The 12711-nt window shown below is 39.2% G+C and overlaps 1 protein-coding gene across 9 annotated transcripts in view; it reads left to right on the top strand.

Annotated features, from left to right (window-relative positions):
* Window positions 1–12711, top strand: part of R3HDM1 (R3H domain containing 1) — a 123079-nt gene that overhangs the window by 67026 nt on the left and 43342 nt on the right. For all 9 annotated transcript variants that reach the window (XM_010330649.3, XM_010330619.3, XM_010330639.3 and 6 more), the window contains 2 exons: window positions 354–508; window positions 2369–2520. In XM_010330649.3, the coding sequence (XP_010328951.1) occupies window positions 354–508; window positions 2369–2520 (307 nt within the window). The remainder of the gene's footprint in view (window positions 1–353; window positions 509–2368; window positions 2521–12711) is intronic.

The raw sequence follows: 12711 nt of genomic DNA, 5'->3' as shown, positions 1-12711 counted from the left end.
TTTATTCTGGGCCCATGTTATATAGCAACTCCTGGTCCTGAGAAACTAGTTGTCATAAAAGATTGTAATATTTCCTGAATAGTAATTGTTCTGTGTTATCTGAGTATATAACCCTATAAATTTTCACAGCTGTAGAAGAAATCTTTGTAGGCAGGTTTTATTTCAACATATTTTAGTGAGGGAATGTAGGTAATGTAGGCTAAAATGTTATTTCATAATAGATAGTTTTAGGGATTTGCCATTTAATTAAAATTTTGTTATTTTAGAACATAAAAGTACTTGCTTAAATTTTGTTTAAATCTCATTAGATGAAATGAATTTAGAGCAGGATTTAACTCATTGTGCCATTACAGGTTATCAAGTTATACCCAACCAGCAGCAAAACTACCAGGGAATAGTTGGAGTTCAGCCACCCCAGAATCAGAGCCTAGTCAGTGGCCAACCCAACAGCATTGGAAATCAAATTCAAGGAGTGGTCATCCCCTATACTTCAGTGCCAACATATCAGGTATATTGTCTCTTTTAAGTACTTTGGTTAGAGATGATTTTGAATAAATTAAGTGTACAACTATATCTTCTGTGTTATCCTTTTAATACAAGAAAAACACTTCTGTAATATACTTCATAGTCTTAAGAGTTTTATTAGTCATAGCAGCTTTGTTTTATCCTCATTTTATTTCATTATTCATTTACTTTATTAATGTTTAGGTTATCTGAAACACACTGATATTGGCAAATAAATATTGTCTGGCATTGTCTTACGTTTCCAGCAATATAGGTAGGTGACCAAATATCTCATTCTATTCCTCAGCTCCTTAGAAAGTCTTCATTGCTGGGAGAGAGAAATAGGATGGAAAACAGAGGTTGGGGAGTAGGTATTTGTAATAGTGAGATACAGTATAGACCATAAATCTGTAGTTATAGAATAGGGAAGTATGTGCAGTTTCCTATGCTCTGACTGATTTTTTCCTTCCTCTCCATTCCAAAAAGCGAAGATATGTCTCTTATTTTAAAATGTTACAGATTGTAGGCCAGGCACAGTAACTCATACCTGTAATCCCAGCATTTTGAGATACCTCGGCGGGCAGATTACTCAAGGTCAAGAGTTCGAGATCAGCCTGGCCAACATGGTGAAACCCTGTTTCTACTAAAAAAAAAAAAAAATACAAAAAATGTCTGGGCAAGGTGGTGGGCACCTGTAATCCCAGCTACTCGAGAGGTTGAGGCAGGAGAATCACTTGAACCCAAGAAGCGGAGGTTGCAGAGAGCCAAGATCGCACCACTGCACTCCAGCCTGGGCAACAGAGAGACTCTATTTTACATTAAAATGTTACAGATTTTAATTTATAGTTCTAAAGCAGAAATACTTATTATTTCATGAATAAGCAGCTATCTTCAATATAATATGATTCATTTTCAAAAATTTGTTTTACCTTTCTTTATCTTTATGGAATTACCTGCAAGAGACTTTATGTTATTAGCCTAATCATTTTTCATAGCTGAGTCTGATTTTAAGAACTCCGGGACAGGGCTGGGTACAGTGGCTCATGCCTGTAATCCCAGCACTTTGAAAGGCCAAGGCAGATGGATCACTTGAGGTCAGGAGTTTGAGACCAGCCTGGCCAACATGGTAAAACCTGTCTCTACTAAAAATACAAAAATTAGCCAGGTGTGGTGGTAGGTACCTATAATGCCAGCTACTCAGGAGGCTGAGACAGAAGAATTACTTTAACCTGGGAGGTGGAGGTTGCAGTGAGCCGAGATTGCACCACTGCATTCCAGCCTAGATGACAGAGAGAGACTCAGTCACAAAAAAAGAGAGAGAGAGAGAACTCCAAAGACTGCTTTCATTCATCTCAACAAGGAGAGAGTAAACTACTTGGGAAGATAAAATATACATGCATTTTATCTAAACACGTGTAATCATGTGGCTAACAGGAAAGCCTGTTGGCAGTGTTAGCTTATTTCTGACTGCTCATGCTTTAAAAATTTATGGAGACTGCTGGGTACCGTGGCTCACTCCTGTAATCCCAGCACTTTGGGAAGCCAGTGTGAGTGAATCACTGGAGGTCAGGAGTTCAAGACCAGCCTGACCAACATGCTGAAACATCTCTACTAAAAATACAAAAATTAGCCAAGTGTGGTGGTGCATGCGTGTAGTCCCAGCTACTCAGGAGGCTAAGGCAGGAGAATTGCTTCAATCTGGGAGGCGGAGGTTGCAGTGAGCCAAAATTGTACCACTACACTCCAGCCTGGAAAACAGAGTGAGACTTCATCTCAAAAAAAGTTTCTGGAGGCTAAAAACATGAACATTTGCAAGGCTTTGAAAAAAAACCTTTTTCTCTTGAAATTGTCTTTCATATTTTAGGTTTCACTGCCTCAAGGTTCTCAAGGAATTGCCCATCAGACTTATCAACAACCTGTTATGTTCCCTAATCAGTCTAATCAAGGATCTATGCCTACAACAGGAATGCCTGTTTACTATAGTGTCATTCCACCTGGTCAACAAAATAATTTAAGGTGAGTAGGACTAAGTAACCTAATCTTCCAGCTTCCCATTGTTTACCAGGATTATCGTCTGTTGCTAGTTTTAAAATTGACTAAGGGGCATTACTTGAGAACATTCTCTAATGTAGAATAGAAACTATAATACAGTCTATTTTAGAATACTTCTTTCGGCCGGGTGCGGTGGCTCACGCCTGTAATTCCAACACTTTGGGAGGCTGAGGTGGGTGGATCACCTGAGGTCAGGAGTTCAAGACTGGCCTGGCCAATATGGAGAAACCCCATCTCTACTAATAATACAAAAGTTAGCTGGGCAAGGTGGCACACACCTGTAATCCCAACAGCTTGGGAAGCTGAGGCAGAAGAATCATTTGAGTCCAGGAGGCGGAGCTTGTAGTGAGCCAAGAATGTGCCATTGCACTCCATTCTTGGTGAGAAGAGTGAACCTCTGTCTCCATTCATTGATTCATTCATTCATTCATTCATTCATTCATTTATTTCAGTAAAATCAAAACAAGCAAAGCAGTCCATATAAAAACTAAAGGCAAGTCAAATCTCTCTTGTGCCTAAAAATTAGGCCAGTCTTCTTTTACTCACACAAATGGAGTAACATAACAGTTGGCTATAGGCTTTGGAGATTGGAGTGTAATATTTAAGATTTTCGTAGGGGTCTGGAAGGATTGTATTTCCTGTGTATAAGTGTATAACTTTAGCTGCAAAATATCTTGCTGGAGTATTTCCGGTTTAGGGAAGCTCATTTTTCATCAGTAAGGTGAGCACCTGTAGTCCCAGCTACTCGGGAGGCTGAGGCAGAAGAATCACTTGAACCTGGGAGGCAGAAGTTGCAGTGAGCCAAGATCGCACCACTGCACTCCAGCCTGGGCGACAAAGTGAGAGTTCGTCTCAAAAAGAAAAAAGAAAGTAGGGTGGTCTAAATTGTGAGAAAATATGATTGACAGGTGGGAAAGGTGATTGGCAGATTGGAAAGATGAGGTAGTTGGGGTTTCTCCACAATCATAATCAAGCTACATGGTTCTTCATAGGACATGTGTGCAGAAAATGGCGTTAGCATGATCTGACGGTGGAGTTTTAGGCCCTCTTATGCCAAAAGGTCACACTCTGGGTACCTGCTCAGGCCTAGTTGAAGGATTTGTGATCTTAACCAGCTTGAACTAGACATCAGCTGCCCGCTAGATCCTGAAAAACAGCTTTAAACACCTGTTACATAGTTACCCACAGTCAGAAATGCTATCTATAAAGAAAATAGAATTTAGTTATATATTGCCTGGCCACATGACTTCCTAGTGGGTGTTTTAAGATTAGCTAAAAGTAAATGATTAAAAGCAAGCAAAGCTGGTTAAGTTTGGCGGACTGATTAGGTTAGCCCGCTGTTTCACCTGGGTGGTTGCCAGAGGGGCAACTGTCCTCCTTTTAGGAATGGGGACCGGCTGTTGAAAATAGTTTTGCAGTTCCTTGAAGTTAAATATATAGTTACTATATGACCTAGCAGTTCCACTCCTAGGAATCTACTCCTCCGAAATTAAAAACCATGTTCTCATAAAAGTGTGTATGCAAATCTTCATATGAATATCAATATTCATAATAGCCAAAAAGTAAAAACTCAAATGCCTGTCAAATGATGAATGAATAAATGAAATGTGGCATATTTATGCAATGGAATATTATTTAGTCATAAAAAGGAATAAAGTTTTATAGATGAACCTTGAAAGCATTTTGCTAAGTGAAAGAAGCCACAAAAGGAAGGCCACATAATGTATCAATGTATCATTCCATTCATATGAAATGTACAGAATAGGCAAGTCCACAGAGACAGAAAGTAGGGTAGTTTTTACCAGGAGGTAGAGGATATTGGATATCCCTTAGGGATATTGGAAGGTATCGAATTTCTTATTAGGATGGAGGAAATGTTCTGGAATTAAATAGTGATGTTAGTTTTACTGTATTGTAAATATACTACGTCCCACTGAATTGTAGACTTTAAAATGGTTAAAATTGTGAATTTTATGTAATATAAATTTTATCTCAATGAGGAAATTAAAAATAAAGTATGAGGGCGTTTTCTTTTCAGAAAAAAAAAAATGGGGACCTAAGTTACCGTCACTGATAAGAGGTTGTTAGGCCAGAGGCAGTAGCTCACGCCTGTAATCCCAAAACTCTGGGAGGCTGAGGCAGGTGGATCACCTGAGGTCAGGAGTTCGAGACCAGCCTAGCCAACATGGTGAAACCCTGTCTCTACTAAAATACAAAAAATTAGCCTGGCATGGTGGCAGATGCCTGTAGTCCCAGCTACTTGGGAGACTGAGGCAGGAGACTCACTTGAACCTGGGAGGTGGAGGTTGCAGTGAGCCGAGATCATCCCATTGCACCCCAGCTTGGAGAATAAGAGTGAAACTCTGTCTCAACGTACATACACCCATACATAAATAAATAAGATGCTGTCATTCAGTTATGGTTTCAGATGTCATTTGGGAGTATAGAAGGGATTGACATACCTTGTTGCACTGGAAAACGGGGGCTTAGTTCTGAGTTTGTCAGAACTCACCCTCCCCTAAGAGAATCTCACATATTTTCTCTCTCCCTCCATCTTTATGGCTGCCAGCGTTTCAGTACATGATTAAGGAAGCCCAGGCTTTTTTTATTTTTTGAGACGGAGTCTAACTCTGTTGCCCAGGCTGGAGCGCAGTGGCACAAGCTCACCTCACTGCACCCTTCTGCCTCTGGATTCAGGCAATTCCCCTGGCACAGCCTCCCAATTATCTTTTATTACAGGTGTGTGCTACCATGCCCAGCTAATTTTTTTGTTTGTTCATTTTTTTAGTAGAGATGGGGTTTTACCATGTTGGCTAGCCTGGTCTCGAATTCCTGACCTCAAGTGATCTACCTACCCAGACCTCCCAAAGTGCTGGGATTACAGGTGTGAGCCACTGTGCCCAGCCTGGCCTAGGCTTTTTAAATGGCAGATTGGTTGTGATTCTCTCAGGCAACCTTGCAATTTAATATCATACTGAGTCGTAGGTCCTTTGAGGCAAAACCACCGCACAATGAAAATAGAAATATGTACTTGGTTAAATTTCCCATTTGTTGTATAAGTTTAAATTTCATAAATAAGAAAAAAAAAACTCTGAATCTGAGTTTTTTACCCTGATAAATCTAAGTTTGGGATCTGGAATGCCAATTCAGTTTCTGAATTGTCGGAGACAGAATTCTGTGCAAAAGTAGGGTGAAATGAAAGGTGAGAAAATTATTGAATTATCTACCTTTTGAACCAAAGTTTAATTTTTTGTTTATCAGAGAATATTACCAAAGTCATCATTTCTATGTAGGGCAGAGGCTGAGAGATGGGTACTAAGTTACCTCTGAAGGCCTGCATACTGGGAAGAGGGGCTTTCGTGAGGGAAGGCTATCGAGGATACAAGAACCTATATAAGATGGCTTAGGCTTCCATACTTTTTCATGTTTGTTATATTTGTCAATCCCTTGAAACAAAAAAGATTTTGTGTGCTTGACTTCTAAGAGAGTTTGTCATAAGAATGTGGCTACAGATGAGAGAGCATAATTATGTGCATACCTCTGTAGTGAGCGTTATTTTAAGTATAACGGCAGAATCCAAAAGCTGTCAGGTGGGTGCTGATGACTACACTTTGGAAAGATCCTTGGTTTTAGTCCCTGGCCCTGCTTCATAAAGAAAATTTAAAAGTTGAAGAGCCTTGGCCTTGACCTGAGGGATAGCCTGGAGCACAGACATTAAAAGGTAGATGAGATTCCCCAACAACCTCCAATGTGAATCTTAATTAAAAGTCTTTGAGGCCGGGGCGGTGGCTCAAGCCTGTAATCCCAGCACTTTGGGAGGCCGAGGCGGGTGGATCACGAGGCCAAGAGATCGAGACCATCCTGGTCAACATGGTGAAACCCCGTCTCTACTAAAAATACAAAAAATTAGCTGGGCATGGTGGTGCGCGCCTGTAATCCCAGCTACTCAGGAGGCTGAGGCAGGAGAATGGCCTGAGCCCAGGAGGCGGAGGTTGCAGCGAGCTGAGATCGCACCATTGCACTCCAGCCTGGGTAACAAGAGCGAAACTCTGTCTCAAACAAAAAGTCTTTGGTTCCAGGCATGGTGACTCCCGCCTGTAATCCCAGCACTTTCGGAGGCTTAGACAGTAGATCACTTGAGGTCAGGAGTTTAAGACCAACCTGGCCAACATGGTAAAACTCAGCTCTACTAAAAATACAAAAGTTAGCCAGGTATGGTGGCGAGCACCTGTAATTCTAGCTACTCGGTAGGCTGAGACAGGAGAATCACTTGAACCTGGGAGGCAACAGTTGCAGTGAGCCAAGAACCACAGCACTCCAGCCTGGGCAGCAAGCAAGACTCTGCCTCAAAAAAATTTAATTTAATTTAAAAGTCTTTGACCAGACACAGTGCCTCATGCCTGTAATCCCAGCATTTTGGGAGGCCAAGGCGGGCAGATCACCTGAGGTCGGGAGTTTGAGACTAGCCTGATCAACATGGAGAAACCCGTCTCTACTGGAAAAACAAAATTAACTGGATGTGGTGGTACATGCCAGTAATCCTAGCTACTTGGGAGTCTGAGGCAGGAGAATCACTTGAACCTAGGAGGTGGAGGTTGTAGTGGACCAGGGTGGCACCACTGCAGTCCAGCCTGGGCAACAGAGTGAGACCCAATCCCAAAAAAACAAACAAACAAACAAACAAAAAACCACGCAGAATTAATTAAAGATCTCTTTGGGTGGAGAAAAAACAATCTGTAATTAATGGCATTTTTTAAAACATAGCATTCTTTACGGAAAATGTTATTTCTGCTTCTGGGCAATATTTAATAGACACATCACCATAATATTTCAAGTTTACTTGGAACCATCACGTAAAAAGTCAACTATTGGTAATTTTTATTAATGAGATAATTGAATTACTCACCATATAGGAATTGGGTGGTGAGTTTTAGTGAAATACACATTCTCTTGCATCTTTTTTTCATTTTATTCGTTTTTTTGGAGATCTCTCTCTGTTACCCAGGCTGGAATGCAGTGGCATGATCAGGACTTACTGCAACCTTCTCCTCCCAGACTCAAGCAATCCTCCACTTCAGCCTCCTAAGTAGCTGGGACCACAGTCACACACCACCGCACCCGGCTAATTGTTTATATTTTTAGTAGATGTGGCGTCTCACTGTGTTGCCCAGGCTGGTCTCGAACTCCTGGGCTTAAGCAGTCCTCTCACCTCTACTTCCCAGTGTGCTGGAGTAACAAGCATGAGCCGCTATGCCCAGCCTGCATTTTTTTCTTAATAATATATCATTATATGTTATATTATCAAAAATAATATATCATTTTTTCTTAAAAATATATCATGAACATTAGATTAGGAAATACTTATCTAAAACATCCTTTTCTTCTAATTTCTTGACAAACATAATTTTATGTAAATGAGATTATATCATTCAGGCAATTTTTATTGTCCTAACCTCCTCCTCTCTCCCTACCCTACCACTGGACCATTTCCCCCACACACACTAGTTAACCCATATTTCTCTTCTGGTTTCTATCCTTCCTTCCTCACTTTCTCCTTGTGCTTTTTCATATACTAACACAGATACGGTACGGCGACATGAATGAAAAAACACACATACACACACTCAAATTGAGTTTATAAATAGTTTTAAATATAAAATGACTACAACTTGGTTTTGTTTTTTTTGTATGACCACATCATGTCTGACATGCGGTGGGAGAATCCATTCACATTTACTATTACAACTGATACACCGAACTTTTTCCACCAGCCTGTATTCACTTGTCTATTTCACCACACTGTACTTGATTGGTTAGTCTTCTGCCATTTTCTCAGATGTATATCTAAGAAATTTCTCCAAATATATGCTATATTCATTGAGGCTCTTCATTATGGAATCCCACTGATCTGATACCAGGGAATATGTTGGTCCAAATAAACTAATTTTTCAGATAACTAAATCTCATGCCATTAAACATTAGTTATCAGGTGGCATGATGTGGTTAGTAAAAACATGGGCTTTGGAATTATATAAACCTGTCTTCAAGCCAGTGTGACCCTGGACAAGTTACTTATTTGTACTTCTGTTTTCTCATTTGTAAGACAGAAATAGTGCCTTATAGAACTGGTGTAAGGAATTACATGTCTAGGACTTTGGGTATGGAATTTGCAAATTTGCCAACCGTATATCTGATACCCAAAATATATAAAGAAATTCTACATTTTAGCAGGAAAAATAAATAACCAGACCCCCTCAAAAAAAAATTCGCTAAAGGACTTGAATAGAAATTTCTCCAGAGAAGACATGCAAATGGCAAACAGGCCAGTGAAAGGATGTTTGACATCACTAATCATCAGAGGAATGCAAATACAACCATAATGAGATATCACCTCACACCTGTTAAAATGGCTATTATCAAAAAATCAAAAGTTAATAAGTGTTGGTAAGGATGTGGAAAAAAGGAAATCCTTGTAATTAAAAATGTAAAATGGTGCAGCTGCTATGGAAAACAGTACAGAGGTTCCTTAAAAATAAAACCATCATTTGATCCAGCAATCCCAAATATTTCTAGATATTTATTGCAGAAGAATTGAAATCAGGATCTTGAAGAGATACTTACATTCCCTTGTTCATTGCAGCATTATTCATAATAGCCAACATGTGTAAACAACCTAAATGTCAATTGACGGATGAGTGGATTAAAAAAATGTGGGTATGGCTCATTGTTGTAATCCCAACACTTTTTGAGGCCAATGTATGAGGATGGCTTGAGCTCTGGAGTTTGAAACTATCCTGGGCAACATAGGGAGACCTCATTTCTACAAAAAAATTTTTAAAGTAGCTGAGTATGGTGGTACATACCTGTGGTCCTAGCTACTCTACTCAGGAAGTTGAATTGTGAGAAGATAACTTGAACCTGGGAAGTCAAGGCTACGGTGAGCCATGATTATACCACTGTATTCCAGCTTGGGCGACAGAGTCAGACCCTCTCTCAAAAAAGGAAAAAAGGTTATGTATGTACTATAATGGAACATTATTTACCCTTTAGAAAGAAGGAAATCCTGCCATAGGTAACAACATGGATGAACCTTGAGAATATTACGTTAAGTGAAACAAGCTAGTCACAGGACAAATACTGCCTTATTCTATAGTATGACCTCTAAAACTTCGCCGGGTGCAGTGGCTCACACCTGTAATCCCAGCACTTAGGGAGGCTGAGGCAGATAGATCACCTAAGGTCAGGAGTTCAAGACCAGCCTAGCCAACACAATGAAACCCCATCTCTACTAAAAATACAAAAATTAGCTGGGCGTGTTGGTGCTGGTTGTCTCAGCTTCCCCAGAGGCTGAGGCACAGGAATCACTTGAACCTGGGAGATAGAGGTTGCAGTGAGTCAAGATAGTCCCACTGCACTCTAGCCCGGGTGACAGGGCCAGACTCTGTCTCAAAAAATACATAAAATTGTCAAACTTGTAGAAGCAGAGTAGAATGGATTGTTGCCAGGGGCTGCAGGGAGGGGGAAGTGGAAAGTTACTCTTCAGTGGATATAACATTTCTTTTATCCAAGATGAATAAATTCTGGAGATCTGCTATACTACATTTTGCCTATAGTCATACTGTATTGTACACTTGAAGTTTTGTTAAAAGGGTAGCTCTTGTGTTTAAAAAAAAAAAAAGGGGGTTATGGTATCTTTGAGAGATTTGTGACATCCATTTTAATAGTTGACATGCCTTTAGCACTTACCTGGTTCTGGGCTCTGTTCCAGATCATTGTGATGAGTGTATACTTCTCCAAAAAGCAAATATGAAAACTGAAAGAAACTGCACAGAATCATTAATTTATCCTTAAAGCAACAAATATTTTTATTTTGGCTGTTATTTCCAGTTAGACTAAATGTAATAAGATGTGAATTTTTTTAGTGTGACTTTTTTTCCTGATTAATGTTTTCTGTGTAACCTGAATCTATGCCATTGTTCTTTTCTGGCTGGTCAAACCAATACTTCTTCAAAGACACTACTACCTTTTTTGGTTTAAGAAAATTTCTCTTTTTGTTTACCTCACTGAATTCGAAGTCTACATTTTTACAAGAATGCTCAGCTGAGAAATGGAAAATAAATCACATTAATTTTCAGAGTTAAAAAGAAAAATATGTGTAGCAGATTCTCAATATTTACAGATTTTGCATTTGTAACTTTGCCTATTTGCTGAAATTACTTGTAACCCCTAAATTGATATTCATTGCACTTTCTTTTTCATTCCTGGACATTCAGTGTGGCAAAAAGGTTTTAGTCATCAGGCAAGCCATTCCCAGCTGAGCTCAAACAAGGCACATGCTGCCTCCCTGTTTCTTCTATTGTAAACAATTGTCCTTTTCAGTCTATTTAGTGCCACGTTGTTCACATTTTTTTGGGTTTTGTTTGAAATGGCTCTCAAACACAATGCTTTCTGTCTTGTGTTACTAAGCCCAGGAAAGCTCTGCTGTCTGTTCAAGCATGTGTTGGTATTGGCTATCAGTTCAATGTTAATTAATCAACAAAACAGTACTTCCAGAAAAAGAGGAAATTCACAGATGTATATGTGAGGCCACTCCAGAAAGTCCTAAAGTAACATCGAAAACGCTAGACGAAGTTATGAAAAACATGGAAAGGCAGCTATATTGGTGGATTCATGAGATGATGAGCGAGTTTATCTTCCTGTTTTGGGGGATTTTTTTCTGTTCTCTTTTATTATTATTTTTTTTTTTATTTTTTAACTTTTTATCTTTGAACAAATGGCTTCAGATTTTCTGTTCTCTTGGCTTCTCAATATGATAATCAAGTTTTTAACAAAACATAGTGGACAAGATTGTTGTGAAACTGAAAGCCAAAGAAATGTGTGATCATGTTACCCAAGGTCAAGAAAATGTTAAATAACATTTTATTATCAAGAAATAGTGTGAAGAGCTGGGCACAGTGGCTCACACCTGTAATCCCAGCACTTTGGGAGGCCAAGGAGGGTGGATCACTTGAAATCAAGAGTTCAAGACCAGCCTGGCCAACATGGTGAAACCCCATCTCTACTAAAAACACAAAAATTAGCCAGGCGTGGTGTCAAGCATCTGTAATCCCAGCTACTCAGGAGGCTGAGGCAGGAGAATCACTTGAACCCATGAGGCAGAGGTTTCAGATTTTCATCTGAAATCCATTGTCCTGACATAAAACTATATAAAGTACTACATACCAACAATTTATAAATCTCAAGTTCTTAGATCGAAAGTATATCTTAAACTCTAGGCTACAGGGTCTTGATCCATACAGTCTTACTATGTTTTAGATGCTAAATGGATTGTAGTAGCCCTCATTTTGTTGCAAGATTATAAGGTATAAGATTCCTATAAGAACACTAAGTTAAGTGAGCCTTTGTTTTGAAAAATGTCTTACTTGGCTTGGGTTGCTTAGCAAAATTGTTTTCTTACAGAGGCTACTTGTGTAGAAACGTAGAATTTGAATTATGTCTACGTTCAGCTCAACCCTTCAGTTCACTGAGGCAGTTTTGTGTATGGATTGGATTGTGTTGTTACTTATTAAGATTGAACACAGCCTGATGATATAAGTCACATGTACTGTCACTTTGAGCGAGCAAAGTACATACTAGTCAGGGACACTAGTTTCACAACTCCTGACATTTTTATCAGCCCTTATTGTGGAGAGAAAATTAGTTTGATACCGGCAGAATCTTCAAAAGTGGGCGAGTGAGTTATATCTTCAAAATGCTCTCATTTTTACTGGTTCTTCTCCTATTTTACCTTTCATTTTCCCTATTTTTATCTTGAAATTGAAAAGGATAATACCTTTGTCTTTGATGTATATTCACAAAGGAGAAGCATACAGAGAGGAACTTGAAAAGACTGTAGCCTTTTTTTTTTTAGAACCTTTAAAAAATGTTTCACAGAATCTTTATATGAAAAAGAAAACCTGCTTTCAAGTCTTTTTCCCTTTTTTCTCTCCACAGTCTGTTTTTCCTCATTTTTTTATCCTAGTATTTCTCTAGTGTCCCCTTTGTACTACTTGTGAATCCTCTCTTGTATTCATTTTATTTCTCCTAAGCTTCTAGTTTTACATTTTCAGCTTTGTGTTTGCCTAAGTTTTCCTTTAAAATAATTGATAATGAGCC

Source organism: Saimiri boliviensis, chromosome 5 (genome assembly GCF_048565385.1).
Source record: "Saimiri boliviensis isolate mSaiBol1 chromosome 5, mSaiBol1.pri, whole genome shotgun sequence".
NCBI classification, from domain to species: Eukaryota; Metazoa; Chordata; class Mammalia; order Primates; family Cebidae; genus Saimiri; species Saimiri boliviensis.
The sequence above is the reverse complement of the archived record's forward strand: the minus strand, read 5'-3'. Positions and strand labels throughout refer to the sequence as shown.